This window comes from Protopterus annectens, chromosome 10.part0, assembly GCF_019279795.1.
Source record: "Protopterus annectens isolate FY-2018-M chromosome 10.part0, PAN1.0, whole genome shotgun sequence".
Taxonomy (NCBI): Eukaryota; Metazoa; Chordata; order Ceratodontiformes; family Protopteridae; genus Protopterus; species Protopterus annectens.
This window is the reverse complement of record NC_056744.1, coordinates 899,118,401-899,144,807: the sequence shown is the minus strand read 5'-3', so window position 1 is coordinate 899,144,807 and position 26,407 is coordinate 899,118,401. Positions and strand designations below refer to the sequence as shown.

The 26,407-nt window shown below is 43.9% G+C and overlaps 1 protein-coding gene across 1 annotated transcript in view; it reads right to left on the bottom strand.

Annotated features, from left to right (window-relative positions):
• ABCD3 (ATP binding cassette subfamily D member 3) overlaps positions 1–26,407 on the bottom strand; it is a 1,370,685-nt gene that overhangs the window by 468,316 nt on the left and 875,962 nt on the right. Inside the window, exon 9 of the mRNA XM_044085690.1 lies at positions 25,621–25,763. Within this exon, the coding sequence (XP_043941625.1) occupies positions 25,621–25,763 (143 nt within the window). The remainder of the gene's footprint in view (positions 1–25,620; positions 25,764–26,407) is intronic.

Sequence of the window (26,407 nt, the reverse complement as noted above, 5' to 3'; positions counted from 1 at the left end):
GTGTCAACCCCCCTATGATTCTCTACCCATTTTGGTACCCCACTGAGAAATAAGCAGTAGTGGTTACTAGCTGGTGGGAGCAGCCTATTTATTACAACCCTTGCTAGTTAGAAATCTTGTCTTCTGAGCTGAAGCAAATTTCAGACTAGTTCCAACTACTATGACACAGTAATATACAGCTCAAGCTTTCTCCGAAAAGGGACATACACAACAGTGTAGCTTATGCTCTTTCCTGCTTAAAGCTCATGACATAACATAAGAAGGGTAATGCAAGGGAAGTAAATTACTACCAGAGAACAGTAACTGGGAATTTTACCATGTTTTCAAATGAATCACAGCAAGAACGATCCAAATGGAATGCCTTAACAGCTATCACTACTTAATACATCTAAGTGAAGTGAGAAACTTGTAGTTCATAATACCTACACTACATCCAAAGTAGCTTCCACGGACAAAAACAAATTTAGCAGAAAAGAGAAAAACAATATATATTAAAAGAAAGGAGTCATGCTAGTACAAAAATGAAAGAAAACACTACTAATCTACTGTTGTCTTTGTGGTGAATGCAGCAAACCATACAACAATTTTACTTCCCCATCTAGCAGTGGCAATTACTTATCCATGGAATGCCAAGCTATATACTACATCAGGAGAAGGCCCCTGCTAGCATACCCTGAATAACAGCTGCAGTAAAGCCTTCAAGTATATGAACACCTACTCAGTTTACAATGTCTAATAATTATGTGAATATACAAACAGGTTGCTTTACAAATGCCTCCTAGTCAGCTGTTGAAGTAGCAGCGGCACCTCTGACACAATAAGCTGTTAACTTGACTTGGAATGTGTTTGTCAGCAGAAGTGTAGCAAAAAGCATGCTATTAGCTAATCAGATGAGTTCTGTAGGCTGCTCAAATTTCCTAACTCTCTTGCCTCTCATGAAAATTCTCCCATAATTATTTTTGACTATCCAGGTAATGCAGAATATTTTCACCAGGATTCTTAGGGTAACGATAGAAGAAAGGCATTTGATGCATCACAAACAACTTGGTCTTAAAGGAAGAGTTAGCAGCCAAAGAAAACCTGTCTATGGAAAACACTGAGTGGATCAATGAAAACTACATCTTGTAACTCAAACTCATGTAGGTGATGCAAATGAGAAGAATAAAACTATTTTCCAAGTCAAACACTTTAGATCTTTAAAAAGTTGGTTCAAAATGAAGCTATTTGAAAGCTTCCAACAAAAGTTCAAATCAAAAGCAGGAATTAGAATCTTTCCTAGAAATCTAAAATGATTACACACTTCAAAAAACGTTTATGATTGATAACCAAAATGCTACTCCTAAAAAGGATGAGCTGACAGGGAAAAGCAAGGTACTGTAATTTAGTAATAACCCCAAGGCTAAGCAATAAGATGATCTACAGCTTAAAGGAACAGTGCCTCAGGCAAGGAATAGCTATAATTGATGGCACAAACCAAACATTTTGCATTTGAAGACAGTAAATTTCCTGGTTTCTGACTACTTAGCTTCATGAAAAATTTCAATAGATTCAAAAAAGAATGAGGTACTATTAGGAATCTTAATCTCAACCTCCACAATCTGAGATGCAGATGATGTGGAAAAGATAAAGAAGACAGTCACGGACTACAGCCCAAGCAAATTGCAAAGCAAGCAAAATAAGGCATAACAATGGCCTCCTTAGTGTAAAAGGAGCAGTCAGAAAGAGCTCAGACTTTTTATGCTATGCTTAAAAAAAGAAAAAAAATTCTGAATGCCAAGAACTAAAGGGAATACATAAACACTCATCCAACTGTCTTGGACTACTGCAGACTGTTCTCTGGATACAAAATGAGGAAATGACACAAGTGAGATGATAGAAAAGATTTCTAGTCTGTACTACTCACCTCTGCCACTCCCTTTAAATCTTCTAGACGGAGCCATAATTTGATATCCCATACAAATCTTTCACCTCATCTGGTTGGCTAATATACTAATTACCAAGACAGCATCTGAAGATGTTCCACAAAGGAAAATAAAATGATTTCTTGACAAGTACAGTCACAAGATGTTATGCTATTCATAAGGGGTGCATATGTTTAACATACTGATTTTTTTTCCGAGTCCCATGCAGTGGATAAAGAGTTGGGATAAATCACAAATTGTATGATTATACTTCCAGGGAATCCAAAGCTGGAGGAGAGCTAAAAGGCAAACGTTCAAAAGGCCATATTCTTTAACAGCAAAGTGCCGCAGGAATCAGAGCTCCTGGCATCGGAGTCCAAATAATGCCTGGCGAATATAAGCCAACAACCACATGGCGGCAGTACAAATGTCCACAACAGGAAAAAAGCTTGAATCAAGAATTAAAAGCAGCCACATGCATGGCAGAGTAGCCTTTGACAGGAGCACTTTCGATGGATAGAGTGCCACCTAATGGCAAAACAACACAGTTGGCAACAACTTGGGCAAGAGTTTGCTTGGCCAATGTAAGCCCATCCCTATATGAAACAAATGATGCACACAGCTGTTCCATCTTTCTGAAGTCATGCACTCTCCAAGTAAAATGTAAAAGATGCTCATCCAAAGAGTAAACAAACGTTTTCCTCTACCTTCTGCCTTAGGAAAAAATGAGTTCAATAACAATTAATTCATCTCTTTTAGGAGGCAATGTCAACCAATTTTTGCGAAAGATCAGAGATGGTTCTCTATGAGGTCCTGAAGCTCTGACATCCAGCAAACAGATGCAAAAAAGAGAATCTTCCAAGAGAAACTTCTGCGACGTAAAACTGCAAGAAATTCAATTCACAAGAAGTAGATGGCTTCTTGAAAAGTGGGCAAAGAAGCATAGCTCCTTCTAGTAAGTGCATAACCAGCTAGAACTGGACCACATTTCTATTTTATGTTAAAAGTTTAATAATTTGAGATAAATTAGTCTAGGAGAATCAGAAGCAGGCTTTGGGTAAAGTGCTGTGTCTGCCATTTCCTGCTATGAAGGCATATTTGGTCTCTTTTTCCTTAGTAGGTTGGAAGAAAATGTATTGGAAAAGAGCATTTAGTAAGTTGGTAGTGCCATAAATTTCAGGCAACCCCTAAGGAATTATAAAATATACTTTTTATATGTTCACAGCAATAATTTAGCTGCCCCCATGGGTCATTCCAAGTCCAGCAACCACCCCTTGCCCAAAACAACCCATCCCACCTGGCCACAGACTGGCACCCCACTCATCCCATAGACCAACAACCACATACTACCTGAAATGACAACTGGGAGCATACCACAGAAAACCCAAGGGAACCCATACATGGGATAAAGCATCCAGGAGACTCCTCCATCCATCAGTAGCATATGGGACAGTGTTGGGCAAATCTGTATGTCATACAATGGAATCATTTGCAGCAAGAATGCTTATTTTAGTCAATACCTGCCTTATGGGCACTTTGGGATTCCTTGTGCTATGTAAGAAAGTAAGCTTAATATGCAGAGTTTTCCTGTGTTGTGTTTTGGAGGCCTTTGAGGTTTAGGCGAGCTAATGTTTAGAACCTCAGATTATTATAGATTATGTGTACAATGATGGCCTTAGGAGTAATGTGTGGTGTAATGTTGATTATTTTAGTGTCCAAGTTTATTGTGTGCGACATTTTTGCCTTCAAGGAAATTATATATGTACATCACCCACATTGTGCTATGCTGTTTCAGTAACAGAATTATCTCATTTTGTCTGACTATCTTCTTACACTCTCAAGATACCCATCTCAATCAGGTTAGCAAGAGACGTTGTGGGAGGCTGTTGGCAGGGATAAATATAACTGCTTGAAGTTTGGTTTTAGAATGTTTGGGTGAAGTTGCTACAGATTTAAATTTCAGTACAAAGTAATAAGTCTGGAAACATTCTTCTGCAGCCAGAAAGAACCAGTAAACTAATCACAATAAAAATAAAACTCACTAATTTGATACTCAAATTAGTAAAAGCAGTATAAGTATGCTCAATACTTTTTAAAATATTTTTAAATACTTTTTTCTTCTAGGTCAGTCAGTTTTTCTTTCACAGGTGAACTTTCTTTGGAATATCGTCAATTATAGATGCAGCATTAGAAATATTGTTCTCATGGGTTGAGACCCTTGCCTCAGATTTCATTACCCTAAATTTGATTCAGCAAAAGTAGTATTAATATTACCACACCATGCAGAAATTTTCTCTATTGTAGTGAGTGTCACCAGTAGTGGCTATAATGCTTCAGTCTGTACAGTGAGAGCATGATTTATTAACACAGCCAAGCTAGAGGTCTCATTGTGTGATACCTTAAACCTCCTGTAATGGAGGCCCAAGGTATATTTGCAAATGACCGGTTAAGGACATTAAGGGTTTCAACTTCATGGCTTTTGGATGCCCTTATGGTTACATTCAGGTCAATAAGGCCAAAAGTACAGTTTTGTACACTTACCATAAATGTAGACGTTTGAGTGTATTCACTATTGCAGCCATTACATTTGGGGTTATCTGCTTGCAGTAGCCCTCAGTCGGCCTGATTATCAACGTCTTGGGTTCTGCGTCGGTTGCTCTCATCTTCCATGATGTCAGGTAGTCAGGGGTGTAAAGCATGTAGCCGACGCCATTACATCAGTTTTTCTTGCCCCAGATGTCAGGTGTCCCCATAATGGGAAGCAATTTTATACAAGGTTACACCTCCAACAAAAAAGCAAATACACCAAAAAGCTTTAAGCATAGTAAACAAGAATAGAGGTATAGTCAACAGATGTCAGGGGGCTGGAGGGAGGGTAACAAGGACTGCAACAGTGAATACACTCTAACATCTACATTTATGATAAGTGTACACAACTGTACCATGTTCTTCGTGTTTCACGGTTGCAGTCATTCCATTTGGGTAGATTCCCAAAGCTAAGGATGGGAGGAGGTAATTAGATAGCATTAGGACCAGCAAGACTGCAGTGGCAAAGCCAGCTCTGGATTTAGAAAAAAATGTTAAGTGGTAATTGCTTGGTGAAGTCATGTACAGAACTCCAGTTAGCAGCTTCTAGAATGTCCCTGATAGGGACACCTCTGAGAAAGGCTGGAGAGTTAGATGCAGCCCTGGTTGAATGTGGTCGTATCCCCTTGTGGGGTATGTTTTTCCATGGTGCTTATAGCAGAAATGACTGCAATGGCCTATCCACTTAGAAATGGTTTGCTTTGAAATGGCCTTCCCCTCTGCTCTGGCAGCAAATGCAACCAGCAGCTGTTCAGTTTTCCTATGAGGCTTAGTCCTGTCCAAATAAAATCTAAGTTGTCTGTGCACGTCCAAGGACTGCAGTATTCGTTCTCCTTTGTTCTGTGGATTAGAACAGATGGTTGGCAAATGAATGGACTGATTAAGGGCCACACTGGATACCACCTTGGACATGGAGGAATTGGTCCTGAGGGACACCCTGTCCGCATGAAAGATGATGAAAGGCTCCACTGCCATGAGGGCCTGTAATTCAGACACCCTTCTTCCTGAAGTGATGGCTAGAAGGAAGGCTGTTTTCCAAGAAAGGAATTTCAACTCTGCATCTGCAGCTGGCTCAAAGGGAGGTAGAGTGAGCTTTTCCAGTACAAAGTTAAGGTCCTAGGCTGGAGTAGGGGCTCTCCTGTGTGGTCTTAAGTTTTTGGCCCCTCTGAGGAATTGCTTCAGCAGTGGATGAGAGAAGAGGGGTGGCTCTATTGTAATGAGCTGAAATGGCTGAGGCATGAATTTTGATGGAAGAAAAGGAAAGGCCCTTGTGAAGCATCTCAATTAAGTATTGAGGAATATGAGGTAAACTGGGCGCTGCTGTGCCCATTCCCCGAGTTTGGCTCCAGGAACAGAATAATTTCCATTTTTCAGCATAGGATTTTCTAGTACTAGGCCTCCTTACCTCCAGAATGACATCCATCACTTGCTTACTGAAGTATGGTAACGGAGAGATCAGGTAATTAGCCAGGCTGCCAGGTTCAGGGTTTGAAGCTATGGGTGCAGAATCTGGCCCTCCTGCTAGGACAGCAGGGCAGGGGGTCTGAGGCAGGTGCCATGGTGCCAGAAGTGACACTGCACAAGAGGGTGTACCAGTGCTGGCATGGCCAGTCTGGTGCAATCAGTATTGTCCTTGGTTTGTCCTGTTTTATCTTTAGTAGCACCTTGACGAGGACAGGCAGAGGGGGAAAGGCATAAACTGATAGGTTTTTCCAGGTGATGAACAGGGCATCCACTTTCCAAGCTTGTTTGTGGGGAGTGAAGGACAGGGTATCCACTTTCCAAGCTTGTTTGTGGGGATTCCTTGTGCAAAATTTGTCCAATTGGTAGTTCTGGGGGAGGCAAACCGGTCTATCTCTGGGCTCCCCCCATTTGTTTCTCAACATGTTAAACATCTTTGGCTCCAGTTTCCACTCGTGTGGGTCCATGAGGTATCTGCTTAGGTCGTCTGCCAGTGTATTTAGCTTTCCTGGCAGGAATTGAGCCTGTAGGTGCACTTGGTAGCTCAAGGCTGTGTTCCACAGAACCATAGCAAGTCTGCAGAGAGGGTATGAGTGGGTTCCCCCCTGCTTGTTTATGTGCCACATAACAGTGGTGTTTGTCCGTCTTTACCAATAATTGCCCTGGAAGAATGTGGTCCTTGAAGGCTGTCAGAGCATTCTGTACAGCTAACATTTTTTTTTGATTGATATGCAGGTGCATTTGACTTGGGTTCCATTGGCCCTGAATGCACTGCCCTGCCAAGTGAGCCCCCATGCACAGTCTGATGCGTCTGTTAGGGTTTGGGCGTCAGGGGGTAGACTGAATGGCAGTACCTTGTTTTGGTGGCAGGCCTCTGCCCACCAAAGGAACTCTATCTGTAGACAAGGTATGATAAGAATAATTGATTCTAGATCCTGAGAATGTTGACACCACAGACTTTTTAGATACCACTGTAGTTTCCTCCTTATGCAGTCTTGCATACGGAATTAGTAAAATGCAAGAGGCCATGAACCCCAGGGCTTGCAGTAGTTTCCTTGCAGATGGCTGGGTCTTTGTGGCCAGTAGTTTCAAATAAGCTGTCAAATGAACTTGTTTCTCTGGTGTGAGGTAGGCCATCTGGGAAGATGTATACAAGCTTGCTCCCAGGAATACAATTTGTTGGCAGGGTACAAGATGCGATTTCTTTTTGTTTATGGTGTATCCCAGAGAAGTTAGCAATTTCTTTACAAATGCCACATAACTTAACAGTATGTCCTGACTTTCTGCCTGAATTAGACAATCGTCCAGGTATGGGTGTATTTGAATATTTCTTTGCCTGCAAAATGTAATGACTGGAGCTAGGCACTTTGTGAATACCCTGGGCGCAGTAGTTAAGCCAAAGGGCAGTGCATGTAGCCTGCTCTCAAGCATAGGTATCTTCTGCAAGATTCCCTTATTGGGATGTGCAGGTAGGCTTCCTTTAAATCCAGTGCTGCCAACCAGGCATCTTTGCCTAGCATTGAGAGCAGCTGATGAAGAGTTAGCATCTTGAATTTTGGGATTACCAAAAATGTGTTTAGGATAGACAGGTCCAGGATAGGACGCCAGGAATGGTCTTTTCTGGGTACCAGGAAAAGTCTTGAGTAGAAACCTTGCCCCCATTCCTCTTCTGGGACAGGGTGAATAGCCCTGATGCTAAGAGAGAACTTGCTTTTTGGGCCTCTGCCCACTGATTTGGGTAGGTCTGGCCAACCGTTTGGGGTTGGTAAGGAGTGAAGTGGAATCAGTATCCTTGGGAAACTATATTTAAAACCCATTTGTCCTGGGTAACGAAGTTCCCAATTTTTGCATGCAGGGCAATCTTTCCCAAGGAAAGAGTCAGTTGAGCAAGGGCTTGGAAAGTTTAAAGTTAAGTCATTGAGACAGTTTACCATAGGGGAGTCTTCTACTCCCTGCTTTGTAGTGGGAGCCCCCACTGCTTAGGCCTATGAGTACCTTGGGACTGAAACCTGGGTGTTCTGCTGATTCTGGGTTTGGACTGAAGACCTGGAAGAGGCAGGAAAGGACCAATTCTTAGAGGGCCAATGCCTACTAAATCTGGGAGGCTGTACTTGCAGGAAATCTTTAACAGTTTGCATAGATTTAGCTTTTTCCTCCATCTTTTTGAGTACTTCTGCTTTGTTGTCAAACAGGCGGTCTTGGTTTAAGGGAGCATCCAGTAATTTAGCTTTAATATGATCTGGCAAATATTGCTCCTTAAGCAAGCATGCCTTCACCAATGGTTGCCACACTGACAGAACCCGCTGTAAAAGTACCTGACTACATATCCATTCAAGTGGAGTACCTCAGGGTTCAGTCCTGGGACCACTCTTGTTTAGCATCTACTTCTCTGAAGTACAGGCCAACACTAAGGGACTCTGGTTAACAAAGTTCGCAGATGACTGCAAACTGGGAACCATTATTGAATCCCCAAATTATGTCGATACTCCACAAAAGGGTCTTACAGAAACAGATGCTTGGTGCCTGAACCATGGGCTCAAGCTCAATGCAAAGAAATGCATAGTTATTCCCTTTGGGAAAAAACATGTACCCGTGAATTGCCACATAGGTGGCAGTACATTAAACACCAAAAGTGCGATAAGAGACTTCGGGACACAGGTGGACAGTGGTCTCACCTTCAACAACCATGTCGCCACAACAGTCAGAAATCCATCTATGTGGCACACCTCATCACTAAGGGCTTTTCATCCAGAAAAAGTAGGTCATTGTCCCACTGTACTCATCCCTCATTAGGCTCATTATAGAATACAACACCCCATTTGGTATGTACGCTCAAGACATCTGCAACAACTGGAAAGGAGGCCGAGAAATACCTCATTAAAAGAATCACAGTCCTAAAGCAGATGCCCTATGCTGACCGCCTTAAAAAACTCCAGCTATATTCTTGTTGCATATCGTCTATTCCTAAGCGATCTCTGCTTAACATACAAGGCCATGTCAAACTCAGAGCTGCTGGACATGCTACAAAAGAAATCCCAATCCCTCAGAGCCACACGCTTCAGGGATCTAAACCTTGTCATCACAATAAACAAAACATGCTGGAGGGATAGGTTCCTGACCCAGAGACTCCCAGACTCTGGAATAGACTGCCCATACATGTCAAGCAGAACACCTCTTTGGCCCTCTTCAAAGTAACCATGATGATTGGATGGGAGAAAGGAAATTCACCCCAGGGATCACGTCAGTCGCCCTGCTAGACAGGGGTCCAGGGAAGTAAATAGTGTGGGAAGAAATAGCCAGGAATTGTTATGGCTAGGCTTGTATAGGCCCTAGGGCGAGTAGCCCTAGTACCAACCTATGAACCTAAGTACAGACCCCAGTGACAGAAGCACTGCAAGATGCCTCTAATGAATCAAACCACATTGCAAAGTATGTTTTCCAACTTGTTCAGCAGAATACATTAAATCCTAGAATTCTTTATTTTCAGCACAGTCAGGAGCGAATATCATTTTCTGTTTAAGCAATCCAATAATATGCTGCTGATATTTTAACATATGAAACTGGCAGTTTAAGACCCTAATGGCCAAAATTGCAGAAGTGTATACCTTCTTACCCAATTTATCCAGCACCCTGAGAATCTCTATCAGAGGTAGGATTTTTGGCAGTAAGTAGCCTTAATGCCCTTGGGTCCCTGTGAAATGGTCTTACGATCCAAGCGGTTGGATTTTTGCCAGAGAGGAACTTGTGAGAGTCAGGCACCCTGTAATAACTATAAGGTTTTCTAGGGAGCAGGAAGTAAAGAATCAGGGGCCAGGAAAGCTAGATTCCGAGAAAGGCACCATCTACAATATGTCAGTACACAGAAGGGATAGCTAAAGGCCTGTGTTGAGGCAGGAGTAAAAATTCCCTAAGCACTCTTTCTTTGAAGTCAAGAGTAATTCTGGCTTTCCCAGCCAGGAAATACTCACTAAGAGTATGCAAGTTTCACCAGAAGAGAAATTCTCTATGAGGCTTTGAAGCATTAGGAATGGAGTCCTCTGCATCATGTATCTTCATAAGTAAAGATTAAAGGCAAATCCTACAAGGGTCATCCAGAAAACAGAAATTTCAGAATCCTGATGAAGTATCAGAAGGAAGAAATCAGTCCTAGGTCTCTTAGAGGGGAAGGTGGCTTCCCCTGAAATTAGAGTAATAAGGTCTTCAGCCATTCTTATTTTTTTTAGGTATAGGGAGGCCTGACCAGCTGCGGTCTGGGCGTCTGTTTCTAGCATGGATTGGCGTTTTAGGAGCCTTGAAGAAGAATATGACGTTTGTTTAATATGCAATGTCAGTAGGAGCCTGAATACACCCTCAGAAGCCAGTGCCTGCACAGTGAAGCATGGACCACATCAAGGAAGGTAGAGACATCCATGAGCTCACCAGTTGAAGAAGCATCTCGCGGCCGCATACTCCGCGCACTCGAATGGGTCTCAGCAAAGGCCTCTGCGAATCTGAAGTAGTGGGCATCAGGTGCTGCTGTAAGGCTTGGCGCGCCTGAGTACCTGATGAACTAGCAACTAAGCTTAGAAGAATGGTCATCGGCAGCTTTGGACCTATGCCCGGTCTGCCTGTCTTTATCATTGGCGCTTTTTCAGGAAGCGCGTCGGTAGTCAGGGTGGCTTACCGAAAGCCACTTCTGTATAATTGAAACTCCAGTACCAAAATATTTAGATCGCGAAAATGAACCAACTGACTTAGCGAATAGTATGAGAAGGTTTGAATAAGGCACAAAACAGACAGTGAAGTACTTTGTAGTCTGGGCCTAAGCAAGGAATGCAGTACAAATGAAAATTTTTGAGATATTTGCTTTCCACAAGAAATACAATTGTTAACTTTACTGACGGTTTAGAACAAGAAAAAGGATCCCCAACGAATAATTAAACTCTTAGCTGAAGACTTGACTCAAACTCAAAACGAAATTTCGGAGAGTCAGCCCACCGGCACTCAACAAACTGCTTCAGGCACCAGGCGGCAAGAAAGACTGATATATGGTAGTCAAGCGTATGCTGTACTATACCCCTGACTACCTGGCGTCATGGAAGTTGGAATTTCAACTCTGCATCTGCAGCTGGCTCAAAGGGAGGTAGAGTGAGCTTTTCCAGTACAAAGTTAAGGTCCTAGGCTGGAGTAGGGGCTCTCCTGTGTGGTCTTAAGTTTTTGGCCCCTCTGAGGAATTGCTTCAGCAGTGGATGAGAGAAGAGGGGTGGCTCTATTGTAATGAGCTGAAATGGCTGAGGCATGAATTTTGATGGAAGAAAAGGAAAGGCCCTTGTGAAGCATCTCAATTAAGTATTGAGGAATATGAGGTACTGGGCGCTGCTGTGCCCATTCCCCGAGTTTGGCTCCAGGAACAGAATAATTTCCATTTTTCAGCATAGGATTTTCTAGTACTAGGCCTCCTTACCTCCAGAATGACATCCATCACTTGCTTACTGAAGTATGGTAACGGAGAGATCAGGTAATTAGCCAGGCTGCCAGGTTCAGGGTTTGAAGCTATGGGTGCAGAATCTGGCCCTCCTGCTAGGACAGCAGGGCAGGGGGTCTGAGGCAGGTGCCATGGTGCCAGAAGTGACACTGCACAAGAGGGTGTACCAGTGCTGGCATGGCCAGTTTGGTGCAATCAGTATTGTCCTTGGTTTGTCCTGTTTTATCTTTAGTAGCACCTTGACGAGGACAGGCAGAGGGGGAAAGGCATAAACTGATAGGTTTTTCCAGGTGATGAACAGGGCATCCACTTTCCAAGCTTGTTTGTGGGGAGTGAAGGACAGAATTATCCACTTTCCAAGCTTGTTTGTGGGGATTCCTTGTGCAAAATTTGTCCAATTGGTAGTTCTGGGGGAGGCAAACCGGTCTATCTCTGGGCTCCCCCCATTTGTTTCTCAACATGTTAAACATCTTTGGCTCCAGTTTCCACTCGTGTGGGTCCATGAGGTATCTGCTTAGGTCGTCTGCCAGTGTATTTAGCTTTCCTGGCAGGAATTGAGCCTGTAGGTGCACTTGGTAGCTCAAGGCTGTGTTCCACAGAACCATAGCAAGTCTGCAGAGAGGGTATGAGTGGGTTCCCCCTGCTTGTTTATGTGCCACATAACAGTGGTGTTTGTCCGTCTTTACCAATAATTGCCCTGGAAGAATGTGGTCCTTGAAGGCTGTCAGAGCATTCTGTACAGCTAACATTTTTTTTTGATTGATATGCAGGTGCATTTGACTTGGGTTCCATTGGCCCTGAATGCACTGCCCTGCCAAGTGAGCCCCCATGCACAGTCTGATGCGTCTGTTAGGGTTTGGGCGTCAGGGGGTAGAGTGAATGGCAGTACCTTGTTTTGGTGGCAGGCCTCTGCCCACCAAAGGAACTCTATCTGTAGACAAGGTATGATAAGAATAATTGATTCTAGATCCTGAGAATGTTGACACCACAGACTTTTTAGATACCACTGTAGTTTCCTCATATGCAGTCTTGCATACGGAATTAGTAAAATGCAAGAGGCCATGAACCCCAGGGCTTGCAGTAGTTTCCTTGCAGATGGCTGGGTCTTTGTGGCCAGTAGTTTGAAATAAGCTGTCAAATGAACTTGTTTCTCTGGTGTGAGGTAGGCCATCTGGGAAGATGTATACAAGCTTGCTCCCAGGAATACAATTTGTTGGCAGGGTACAAGATGCGATTTCTTTTTGTTTATGGTGTATCCCAGAGAAGTTAGCAATTTCTTTACAAATGCCACATAACTTAACAGTATGTCCTGACTTTCTGCCTGAATTAGACAATCGTCCAGGTATGGGTGTATTTGAATATTTCTTTGCCTGCAAAATGTAATGACTGGAGCTAGGCACTTTGTGAATACCCTGGGCGCAGTAGTTAAGCCAAAGGGCAGTGCATGTAGCCTGCTCTCAAGCATAGGTATCTTCTGCAAGATTCCCTTATTGGGATGTGCAGGTAGGCTTCCTTTAAATCCAGTGCTGCCAACCAGGCATCTTTGCCTAGCATTGGAAGCAGCTGATGAAGAGTTAGCATCTTGAATTTTGGGATTACCAAAAATGTGTTTAGGATAGACAGGTCCAGGATAGGACGCCAGGAATGGTCTTTTCTGGGTACCAGGAAAAGTCTTGAGTAGAAACCTTGCCCCCATTCCTCTTCTGGGACAGGGTGAATAGCCCTGATGCTTAAGAGAGAGAACTTGCTTTTGGGCCTCTGCCCACTGATTTGGGGTAGGTCTGGCCAACCGTTTGGGGTTGGTAAGGAGTGGAAGTGGAATCCGTATCCTTGGGAAACTATATTTAAAACCCATTTGTCCTGGGTAACGAGTTCCCAATTTTTTGCATACAGGGCAATCTTTCCCAAGGAAAGAGTCAGTTGAGCAGGGCTTGGAAAGTTTAAAGTTAAGTCATTGAGACAGTTTACCATAGGGGGGAGGCTTACTACTCCCTGCTTTGGTAGTGGGAGCCCCCCACTGCTTAGGCCTATGAGTACCTTGGGACTGAAACCTAGGTGTTCTGCTGATTCTGGGTTTGGACTGAAGACCTGGAAGAGGCAGGAAAGGACCAATTCTTAGAGGGCCAATGCCTACTAAATCTGGGAGGCTGTACTTGCAGGAAATCTTTAACAGTTTGCATAGATTTAGCTTTTTCCTCCATCTTTTTGAGTACTTCTGCTTTGTTGTCAAACAGGCGGTCTTGGTTTAAGGGAGCATCCAGTAATTTAGGTTTTAATATGATCTGGCAAATATTGCTCCTTAAGCCAAGCATGCCTTCTAATGGGTTGCCAACTGGCTTACTGACAGAACCCGCACTGTAAAAGTACCTGACTACATATCCAGCTCCAGACAAGTGGAGTACCTCAGGGTTCAGTCCTGGGACCACTCTTGTTTAGCATCTACTTCTCTGAAGTACAGGCCAACACTAAGGGACTCTGGTTAACAAAGTTCGCAGATGACTGCAAACTGGGAACCATTATTGAATCCCCAAATTATGTCGATACTCCACAAAAGGGTCTTACAGAAACAGATGCTTGGTGCCTGAACCATGGGCTCAAGCTCAATGCAAAGAAATGCATAGTTATTCCCTTTGGGGAAAAAACATGTACCCGTGAATTGCCACATAGGTGGCAGTACATTAAACACCAAAAGTGCGATAAGAGACTTCGGGACACAGGTGGACAGTGGTCTCACCTTCAATAACCACATCGCCACAACAGTCAGGAAATCCATCTATGTGGCACACCTCATCACTAAGGGCTTTTCATCCAGAAAAAAGTAGGTCATTGTCCCACTGTACTCATCCCTCATTAGGCTCATTATAGAATACAACACCCCATTTGGTATGTACCGCTCAAGACATCTGCAACAACTGGAAAGGCCGCAGAAATACCTCATTAAAAGAATCACAGTCCTAAAGCAGATGCCCTATGCTGACCGCCTTAAAAAACTCCAGCTATATTCTTGTTGCATATCGTCTATTCCTAGGCGATCTCTGCTTAACATACAAGGCCATGTCAAACTCAGAGCTGCTGGACATGCTACACAAAGAAATCCCAATCCCTCAGAGCCACACGCTTCAGGGATCTAAACCTTGTCATCACAATAAACAAAACATGCTGGAGGGATAGGTTCCTGACCCAGAGACTCCCCAGACTCTGGAATAGACTGCCCATACATGTCAAGCAGAACACCTCTTTGGCCCTCTTCAAAAGTAACCATGATGATTGGATGGGAGAAAGGAAATTCACCCCAGGGATCACGTCAGTCGCCCTGCTAGACAGGGGTCCAGGGAAGTAAATAGTGTGGGAAGAAATAGCCAGGGAATTGTTATGGCTAGGCTTGTATAGGCCCTAGGGCCGATAGCCTAGTACCAACCTATGAACCTAAGTACAGACCCCAGTGACAGAAGCACTGCAAGATGCCTCTAATGAATCAAAACCACATTGCAAAGTATGTTTTCCAACTTGTTCAGCAGAATACATTAAATCCTGGAATTCTTTATTTTCAGCACAGTCAGGAACGAATATCATTTTCTGTTTAAGCAATCCAATAATATGCTGCTGATATTTTAACATATGAAACTGGCAGTTTAAGACCCTAATGGCCAAAATTGCAGAAGTGTATACCTTCTTACCCAATTTATCCAGCACCCTGGAATCTCTATCAGAGAGAGTAGGATTTTTTGGCAGTAGTAGCCTTAATGCCCTTGGGTCCCTGTGAAATGGTCTTACGATCCGCAGTTGGATTTTTAAAGAGGAACTTGTGAGAGTCAGGCACCCTGTAATAACTATAAGGTTTTCTGGGAGCAGGAAGTAAAGAATCAGGGGCCAGGCTAGATTCCAAGAAGGCACCATCTACAATATCCAGTACAGAAGGGATAGCTAAAGGCCTGTGTTGAGGCAGGAGTAAAAATTCCCTAAGCCTCTTTTTGAAGTCAGAGTAATTCTGGCTTTCCCAGCGGAAATGCTCACTAAGAGTATGCAAGTTTCACCAGAAGAGAAATTCTCTGGAGGGGAAGCATTGGGAATGGAGTCCTCTGCATCAGTATCTTCATAAGTAGATTAAGGCAAATCCTGGTCATCAGAGAAAACAGAAATTTCAGAATCCTGATGAGAAGTATCAGAAGGAAAATCAGTCCTAGGTCTCTTAGAGGGGGAAGAGTGGCTTCCCCTGATTAGAGTAATAAGGTCTTCAGCCATTCTTATTTGTTTTTTTAGGTATAGGGGCCTGACCATGCGGTCTGGGCGTCTGTTTTCTAAGCATGGATTGCATTTTAGGCCTTGAAGAAGAATATGACGTTTGTTTAATATGCAAGTCAGTAGGGCCTGAATACACCCTCAGAAGCCAGTGCCTGCACAGTGGCTCCGGACCCATCCAAGGTAGAGACATCCGCAGGCTCACCAGTCGAAGAAGCATCTCGCGGCATACCGCACTCCGAATGGGTCTCAGCAAAGGCCTGCGAATCTGAACTAGTGGGCATCAGGTGCTGCGAACGCGCCTGAGTACCAGTGAACTAGCAACTAGCTTAGAAGAATGGTCATCGGCAGCTTTGGACCTATGCGGTCTGCCTGTCTTTATCATTGCACTTTTTCAGAACGTCGGTAGTCAGGTGGCTTACCGAAGCCACTTCTGTATAATTGAACCGAGTACCAAAATATTTAGATGTGAAAATGAACCAACGACGAATAGTACGAGGTTTGAATAAGGCACAAAACAGACAGTGAAGTACTTTGTAGTCTGGGCCTAAGCAAGGAATGCAGTACAAATGAAAATTTTTGAGATATTTGCTTTCCACAAGAAATACAATTGTTAACTTTTACTGACCGGTTTAGAACAAGAAAAAGGATCCCCAACGGGGTAATTAGCTTAGCTGAAGACTTCGGCTCAAACTCGAAAACGAAAATTTCGAGAGTCAGCCGACCGGCACTAGCAAACTGCTTCAGGCACCAGACGGCAAGAAAGACTGATGTAATGGTGTCGGCTGCATGCTGTATACCCCTGACTACCTGACGTCATGGAAGTTAAGACAGCAACCGACGCAGGACTCAAGACTTTGATAATCAGGCCGACTCAGGGCTACTGCAAGCAGATAACCCCAAATGTAATGACCAACAGTGAAACATGAAGAACATCTGCACTAGCTATGGACATGCTTGTTTTGGCATGTAACTGAAACCAGAGGAAGAACGCATTGCAAAATGATAATTAAAAAAAGCTTTGGGAGGAGGCAAAGAAAAGTACAGTTTTGTACCTACCATAAATGTAGATGTTCGAGGATTCCATTGCTGCAGTCCTTACTATTGGGTATAGTCCGCATCCAGTCGGCCCGAATACCAGAGTATAAGGCTGACGTCGGTCAGGGCGCATTAGACTGACGTCAGCACGCCAGGGTACTAATGCGCATGACCGGCGTCATATCCTCAGTCTTTTCTTGCCCCAGATGTCAGAAGACCCTAAAAAGACAAGGCCCAAAATACCTGCACCAAAACATGAACAATATATACAAAATATAAGCAGGTAAACTCACCTACACAACCACCCCTAAACACAGAGGGAAGGAGGGAGGGAAATTGGACTGCAGCAATGGATCCTCGAACATCTACATTTATGGTAGGTACAAAACTGTACTATGTTCTTCGTCTTCCATTGCTGCAGTCCTTACTATTGGGTAGAATCCCAAAGCAGAGGTAAGGGAGGCTGGCAAATCATAAAGAAGCAGGAGCTGACAACATGCCTTGCAAAACAGCAGTGGCAAAACCAGCCCTAGACTTAGAGTAGATAGGAAGGTGATAATGCTTAGAGAAAGTATGCACTGAACTCCAAGTAGCTGCTTCCAAAATATCCTTAGTAGCCACCCCCCATAGAAATGCTGTTGAAGTGGCAGTAGCCCTAGTGGAATGAGGCCTGATCCCAGCAGGAACCTCCTTGCCATGATGGGAATAACAAAATGCAATGCAAAAGCCAATCCACCTAGAAATAGTTTGTTTTGACACAGGCTTGCCTCTGAACTCAAAGCAAAAGAAAGAAACAACTGCTGAGACTGCCTAAAATCCTTAGTCCTGCTTAAGTAATAACGCAATTGCCTGTGTACATCTAAAGTATGCAAAATCTTTTCCCCTTTATTTTGGGGGTCTGCATAAAAAGTAGGCAAATGAATAGTTTGGGTTAAAGCCACACTAGAAACCACTTTAGGCATAAAGGAAGGATTAGTACGTAATGATACCCTATCCTTATGGAAAATCAAAAAGGGCTCGACTGCCATAAGGGCCTGCAATTCAGACACCCGTCTTGCAGAAGTAATAGCCAACAAAAAAGCAGTCTTCCATGACAAATATTGCAATTCAGCAGTAGCCGCAGGCTCAAAAGGTTGTAGAGTAAGTTTTTCCAACACAAAATTGAGATCCCAAGCAGGAGTAGGAGCTCTCACGGGGGTCTTATATTTTTTGCCCCTCTAAGAAACTGCTTGAACAAAGGATGCGAAAACAATGGTGGGTCACAATCATAGTGAGCTGAGATTGCTGCAGCATGAATCTTAATGGAAGAGAAGGACAGACCCTTGTCCAGTAACTCAGTAAGATATTGAAGAGCCATACTCAAATTAGGCTCAGAAATCTCCAAATTCTTTGCTTTACTCCAAGATAAAAATCTCTTCCATTTAGCTGCGTACACTTTCCTTGTACTAGGTCTTCTAGCTTCCATAATCACATTTAAAACTTGTTGAGGAAGCTGAGACCGGCTGTGTTTCAACACAGAATATGCCAGGCTGTCAGATGAAGAGAGTGAAGCTTGACATGGAGCAGATAACCGTCCTGCGGGTATAACAGATGTGGAATCAAAGGGAAAGGCCATGGAGGCTTCTTTACCAGACTCAGTAGAGGGTACCAGTGTTGCCGAGGCCAATCTGGAGCTATCAAAATCATCCTTGGCCTGTCCTGTCTGACCTGTAACAGTACCTTTGGAAGAAGAGGCAGAGGTGGAAAGGCATACACATGAAGGTTCGTCCAACTGAAAGACAGAGCACCCACTTTCCAAGCTGTGTGATGAAACCCCTTTGTGCAAAACTGTGGCAGCTGGTGGTTTAGTGGAGAAGCGAACAGATCTATGTCTGGAGTTCCCCGACACTGTCAATTTCTGAAATACATGAAGATCCAGTTTCCACTTGTGGGGATCCATGATTTGTCTGCTTAACACATCTGCTAAGGAGTGCTGTGCTCCTGGCAGAAACCTTGCCTGAAGAGTTAGGTGCAAGCGTAGCGCAGTCTCCCATAAAATCATTGCTTGCCTGCATAGAGGATAAGAATGTGTTCCCCCTTGTTTGTTGAAGTACCACATGACAGTTGTGTTGTCTGTTAGAATCAACACCTGCCCTGGAAGAAGTAACTCCTTGAAAGCCAGTAATGTGAACTGGACTGCTAACATCTCCTTCATGTTGATATGTAGATGCTGTAGTCTGGCAGGCCACTGTCTTGTATCCACTTTCCATGTAGATGAGCTCCCAAGCAATGTCGAGGCATCTGTCAGTAAAATCTGACTCGCCTCTGGCTGGGTCACAGAGAGTCCCTTGTTTGGGTGACATTCCTGAGCCCACCACAAAAATTCTCTTTGAAGGCAAGGTATTATTTGAATGACAGTGTCTAAATCCTGGCAGTGCTGTGTCCATACTTTTTTGAGATACCATTGTAACTTCCTCATATGCAGTTTGGCATTGGGAAGCACCAGAATACAAGATGCCATGAACCCTAATGCTTGAAGGACTGTCTCTGCAGTCAGCACGGACTGATGAGATAGTTGATGGAAGTAAAGTGATAGACTCTTTTGTTTGTCCGGGGTTAAAAAGGCCGTCTGGGCTGCTGTATGCAGTCTCACACCCAGAAAGCACATGTCTTGAGAGGGTACTAGACTGGACTTTATTTCGTTCACAGAATACCCTAGGCATCTTAGCACTGCTATAACATATTCCAGATGCTGTAGAAGGTTTTCCTTTTCTTGAGCCAGAATCAGGCAGTTGTCTAAATAAGGATAGATTTGAAGTCCTTGAAGCCTGAAGTAAGCTATCACTGGAGCCAGAACCTTTGTGAATACTCTGGGCGCAGTAGATAAGCCAAAGGGCAATGCAGAGAACTGAAAATGAGAATCTCCAGCTCGAAACCGCAGATACTTCCTGTAACTTAGCCTGATAGGCACATGAAGGTAAGCTTCCTTGAGATCTAAAGTTACCATCCAGTGATCTTTGCCCAGCAGGGGTAAAAGCTGTTGTAACGTCAACATCTTGAACTTGGGAATGTCCAGATAAGTGTTGAGGAGAGATAAATCCAAAATTGGTCTCCATGTGTACCCCGTCTGTGGTACTAGGAACATGCGAGAATAAAATCCTAGGCCCCTTTCTGATACAGGGACTGGCTGAATGGTCCCCATTTGGAGTAACAGAGAAACTTGCTTGTGAGCCTCTTTCTTTGTGGAGGAGGAACGTCTGGCATGCCTGTGAAAGGGGCATTGTATGGAAATAAAATCTGTAACCGTGGTGAATGATGTCCAACACCCATCTGTCTTGAGGAATTAAATCCCAATTTTCTTTGAAAAGAGACAGTCGTCCTTCCAAAGGAGCTGCCAGACGAGAATCCACTGGCAGCTGAAAAGGCAGGTCATTGGGTCTGTTTACGAAAGGACTGACCCCTGCCCTCACCAGAAGTCTGAGCAGGTGAACTCCCTGTTCTAGGCCTAAAGAACCTTGGGCCCTGCCCCTAATGTCTAGACCTACCCCTAGACTGGGAATCATAAGCAGGATAAGTCCACCCCTTAGCAGGCCAATTTCTACTAAACTTTGGTGGCTGTACCTGCAAAAAATCTTTAACAGTTTGCATAGACTTAGCTTTGTCCTCCATTTTCTTTAAAACTGTTTCCACAGGTGAACCAAACAACACATCAGACTGTAAAGGAGCATCCAAAATCCTTGTCTTAACATGCTCAGCCAAATTTTGATCCCTCAACCAGGCATGCCTGAAGAACAGAACTAGTGGCAGCCACCCTCGAGGAGGCCTGCACAGCATCAAAACCACATTGCAAAGAATGCTTGCCCACTTGTTCAGACACATAAACCAAATCTAGCAATTCTTTACAATCAATACCTTCCAAAGCATCCACCTTAGATTTTAATTGTGAAAGGAGATAATTTTGATATTTCAGCATGTGAAACTGACAATTCAATGCTCTCATGGCTAGAGTGGAAGAAGTATACACTTTCTTACCCCACCTATCTAACCTTGCCTCTTTGTCAGTGGGAACAGGATTTTTAACCACAGAGGCTTTAAACACCTTTAGGCCCCTTGAGAAACAATTTCTGGGCCCTCCCTAGGACTCTTAAACAAATACTTATGAGCTTCGGGCACCCTATAGTACCTATCAGGTTTAACAGGAGCAGGAGGCAAGGAATCAGGGTTCAGGGAAGCCTCTGCAAAACATCTTCTACCACAGTCAACACAGGAGGTATAGCTAAGGGCCTATGCTGTGGTAAAAACAAGAATTCCCTAAGCCTCTTCCTGGAATCAGAGTAATCCTGGCCTTCCCATTTAAAGTGCTCCCTCATGGAATGCAGAGTCTCTGAAAATGAAAAATCCTCAGGAGGAGAAGCAAGGAGTGGCATCATCCACATCAGAATCAGAATAATGAGGATACTCCTGCAAATCTTCAGAGAAGACTCAGAAGCCCCTGAACCCTGTTCAAAACTGTCAAACTCTGGTTCCACCCTAGGCCTCTTATCAGGAGGGCCCATAGAACCTCTAATCATAGTAATCAAATCTTCTGCCATTTTAAGCATATGTTTCTTAGGTACAGAACCCGAAAGGCTAGGAGAAGCCCCTACTGAAACCGAACTTGGCCTTCCCTAAAGAAGTTTTGGCAACAGAAGGAGAGGCTCTAACTACATTGCGAAGAGAGGGAAGAATGGTTACCTGAGAAGCCCCCTCAGCCTGGCCTGCCTCCTGAGAGGGTACATCCTGTAACAGTAAAGTTTCTGCCTGAGACTCCATAGAAACTCCTGGCAAAGCCCTGGCTCCACTGAGCCTCTAAAGAACCGGACGTCCGGGACTGCGGTTCATCAACCCTAGGTTTGCTGTTTTGTCCTTACGCTTCTTGGACGAAGCGGGCGTCGGAGCATCCGACGGCATTTTATAATTGCAACGCTTCCCAAACACTAATCTGGCACAGTCTAACCTCCTCTTAATAGTGCGTTTGTTAAACCTAGCACAAGAGCGGCAACCAACAACCTCGTGCTCAAGGCCTAAACAAGGTATACACAATGTATGGTAATCCCTATGAGGTATCAGTTTCCCACAAGAAATACAGTTATTCACTTTTTCTGACATCCGGTTAAATACTGAGGCAAGAAAAAACAAAAATGTTCTAGCGGGTACTTAAACTCTGATTCGGTCTGAAACTCCGGTTTCGGAAATATTTCAGAACGCCAACCTGCACTCGCAAAACTGCTTCTGCATCGGACAACGCGGCAAAAAAGACTGAGGATATGACGCCGGTCATGCGCATTAGTACCCTGACGTGCTGACGTCAGTCTAATGCGCCCTGACCGACGTCAGCCTTATACTCTGGTATTCGGGCCGACTGGATGCGGACTATACCCAATAGTAAGGACTGCAGCAATGGAAGACGAAGAACATCCAACACAGGGATGGTCTGGAGCCTGCAACCAAGGAACACATGATCCTGAGAAGGAACCAGGATTGATTTCTGGAAGTTTATTGTAAACCCCAGGCTTTGTAAGAGAAACAGTATATTGGAGGTGCTGAAGCAAGATCTTGGGGGCGGAAGCTTGAATGAGCAGGTCATCCAGGTAAGGGAAAATTTGAACCCCTCTCACTTTGCAAAAATCAATCACGAGCGAGGCATTTGGTGAATACTCTTGGGACAGCAGAAAGGCCAAATGGCAAAGCAGAAACCGAGAATGCAATGAATAAACAGAGAAAAGCAAAAACTTCCTGCATATGGAATAAACTGGGATGTGAAGAAAACATCTTGAGATCCAGGGAGACCAGAAACCTGAGGCAGAAGAGGAAACAGGGTTTGAAGGGATAACATCTAAAAGGAAGGGACCTTCAGAAAGGTGATGAGCTGAGAAAGGTCCAGAAGAGGTCTCCAGGTGCCTTCCTTCCTGGAAACCAGAAGCATTCTTGAATAAAAACCCTATCCTTCCTAGGAACGGGGCAAAGCCTGAATGGTTCCTTGTGCCAAAAGGCCCTGAAGCGGTTCTGGGAAGGAAGGAAGGAAGCTGTTCATGATGAGGTTGATAGATGCCCAGAAAGAGAGGAAGAGATTTCTATACCATGAAGTATCCCTGGCTGATGGACAGAACCCAAGAGTCTTGATTGACCCTTAAACAACTGGGATGAGACAGGGAAAGACGAAGGGTTAAAGTAACCAGACTCAATAAAATGGGAAGCAAACAGTCTGACAGAACCTGGCTTATCTCGAAAAGGTGGTTTCTGGGAAGTAGGAGTCTGAATAGATTTAGCAGGAGGACCCGACTAGAAACATTCTTTCCTATTGTCTGTGAACAAAGGCAAATTTAGATGAATAACTCCTTTTGAACTTAGGAATAGGAGACAAAAACATTCTTCAGTTCCTTCAAGTCCTCCTGAAGAGAGACAAAAGGCTCAGCAGCCACATAACCAAACGGGTTCTTATTGCCAAGAGGAGCATCCAAGAATTTAGCCTTAATATCATTAGCCAAAGGCTGGAGAGAAAGCCAAGAGTAATGGTTCACAACAGAATAAAAATCAGCAGTCCTAGAGGAAGCATCAGCTGCGTCATAACTACATTTAATAGTCTAAGTGATCTACTTGAGAAGTACAGCTCACTAAAGAGAGGGCTAAATCCTTCCATTCAAAATCAGGAAGATTGGAGACAGCATGGGAAGACTGAGAAAGAAGAGATAAAACATAACTGGTCATACGAGTTTGGTAATTAGCAGCCCAGAAGCTCAAGGTAGCAACAGTATAAACCTTCTTGCCTAACTGTTCCATAGCTCTACTGTCCTTATCTTAAGGAAGTAGTTCAGCAGAAGGCAAAAGTTTAGAGGGTTTGCGAGAAGAGATGGACACTACAGAAGGGTCAGCAGAAGGACATCTGTAGAGGAACTTACACTCATCAGGCACCTCACAAAATCTAACAGGCTTCTTAGGATGAGAATCTGGGGCCACAGAAGCTGCTGAAAAGTTATCTAGAAGGGCAGCCAAGACTGGAGATACAGCAGAGAGCTAAGGAGATTCCATCTGCAGGAGCTCATAATACATCTTTTGAAGGTCAGAAACCTGAGAACAGTCGCATTTAAAATATTCCATCATATTAGTAGTAGTATCCCAAAGGGGAGCTCTTCCAAGGGAGAATCTGTGCTAATACAATCCTCCTCCTCAAAGCCATAATCCAAGTGAGAAGGGATCGGACAGAAATATGCCAAAGACTCTTCCTCAGAATCCAATTCCTCTTCAGAGGAGTTCTGGTCTCTGGGCCTCTTGAATGGGGTAGATGACCAAGGGGGAGCAGGCACTTAAACTCCTTGAGGAGGCTTTAAGGCCATTAGTACATTAAGGAACCCCTGGGTAAAATCCTGCTTCTCATGCCGAGGATCTTTAGGGCCAGGGGAAATATGCTTGTTTTGTTTGCGCTTTTTAGGGACATTTGTCCTAAATACCCTAGGAGATTCAGCCCCTTGCTTACACTCAATGTTGTAGAAATCTCCTCTCAACAAGCATCTGTGGTATACCCCTTGGTCCTTCTGAAATAATCAACTTAGGATCCACCTCAACATCCCAAGTACATGTTTGCAGAGCCTCCAGGGACAAGTGCGAAGTCAGACCCATGACAGCTTCCAACACGGTTGCGGCAGAGGAATCAGACATAACAAATGGGTGATCCTCTGGGCTTTCACCAGCCTTGAGAGACACATCCGGGGGAGGTGGGATAGCAGCCGAATCAGACTCAAGTTTCTTGGCAGGTAGCTGACCTTCAAGACTCTGCCATAACACTCTGAGCCAACAACATAAGACATTGGTTTTCGAGGGAAATGGACAAGGAGGAGAGACAACTATGTAGGGTCTTGGGGACAAACACCTGACACACAAAACACCTCTTATGGTCGTGAGAAGCAACTAAACAGAACAGACACTGCTTGTGACGATCCTTATGGGTATGCTGTCTCCCACAATAACATGTTCCCTTTCTGGATGACATGTAAACCCATGAAATTAAAAAAAGAGAAAAAAAAGCTAAGAAAAAACCCCAATGGGGCGCTTACTTGAAACACAGTTCGGTAACCAGCACAGAAGGAGAAGCGTTCAGCTGAAAATCAATGGTGGCGTTCAGACTGGCGGAAAAGACATTCTGAGGTATGTATATCCATACATCAGCTTTATACCCTACACCTTGAGCAGGGAGCATGTGTGTGATGTACAATGTCTACAAAAATCATAAGACTTTGGTACACTGGCTGGATGTTGGGCTACCTTTGGTAAGGGATAGTACAACAGTGACTTGGGAAGGACATCACAAAAGATGAGTGGGAGTCCTCGATAAGAAGCGTCTTGAGGCTCAAATGGACTATGTGTCCAGAAGGCATACGAAGAGAATGATTAAGACCCAATGACTTCTGATGGGGGATGGAGCAGAGTGCATAAGAGAAGTATATACACCAGGGAAAACAGTGCATACTTTTGATGGCCACAAAGCAGAAGCTGAAGGGAAACCCAGAACAGCCAAAAGTTCTAATCCAGGCTGGTTCCAATATCCCACCCAGCCAGGCTCCAAAGCCAATGTTGGAGCAGAGTTATCTAGCACCAAAGCTCCAAGAGGAAGGGATAGCTTCAAAACCTTTGGAGTCTATCCAGAACCCCAAGGTGTGGCACTGATGATTCAGTTCAGAGATCCTTCTGTACCAGAGATGTCACTGGGAGGAAATATGACCAAGTCTTTGGATCAGACAAGGACAACTCAAGTGAAACTCTGATCCACAAGTCCTGAACCCAAAGGTGGACTGGGGTAGGAGTGACCACAGGAAGAGGGGTAGATAGCTATTATCAACAGTAAGACTAACACCAACAGTTAATTACCTCATTAGACCTTTCTTTACACTGAAAAATGTATAATTATATTGTCCTTACCTGTTTGTGATAAGTCGTGAGTTGACATATCTGTACTCTCCTTCATAACGCTGCTCTGTGATGGTCATTTTACCTATAGGTCTTCTTAAACGAGTCAAAAAAAACCCTGAAATTATCAAGTAGGCCATCATGCTAGCTGGTCCCTACAAAAAAAAAATTCAAAAACATGCATGTTAACTTTAAAGTGGTTCCTTTAATACTCTATTTAAAAATGTCATCTGTTCTTACACAAGGGAACAGCATCAGCTTCCTCCTATGGACTTCACTGTAACCATTTAAAACTACATTAGGAAGCTGGTCAAGTCTAACTTTGTATACAGTACCTCCAATGTCTACACTTTTTTTTCACAGTAATTGCAACCCAAACTACTGTTCTCTGTCTACATTCAGGAAACAAACAAATTGTATTTTAGTACTGTCAAAGTTCCCTGACATCATATGCAAGAAAAGAAATACAGTCTTGGGCAATTTCATCAATAATGCATTCAAAGATTAAGCACCAGCTCAGGTGGCACTATAACAATGGTACCACACACACGCAGACACACGCACACCATTTTCAACAAAAGTACTCCTGACACAGTGGCAAGCAGGCTTGAATCCAAAATTCAAGATGAGGTACAAGTCAATGCCACTTCTGCAAAGAACTGCGAATTGTCACTAGAATTTTAACTTTTGTCATTTGTCCCCCCCTTTACTGTCAGTCTGTCCTTAACCCCCTTCCTGGCAATTACCCATTTGTTTTCCCATCAGTGGGGGGAAAGGGTCAACCAGGAAGTGCCATCAT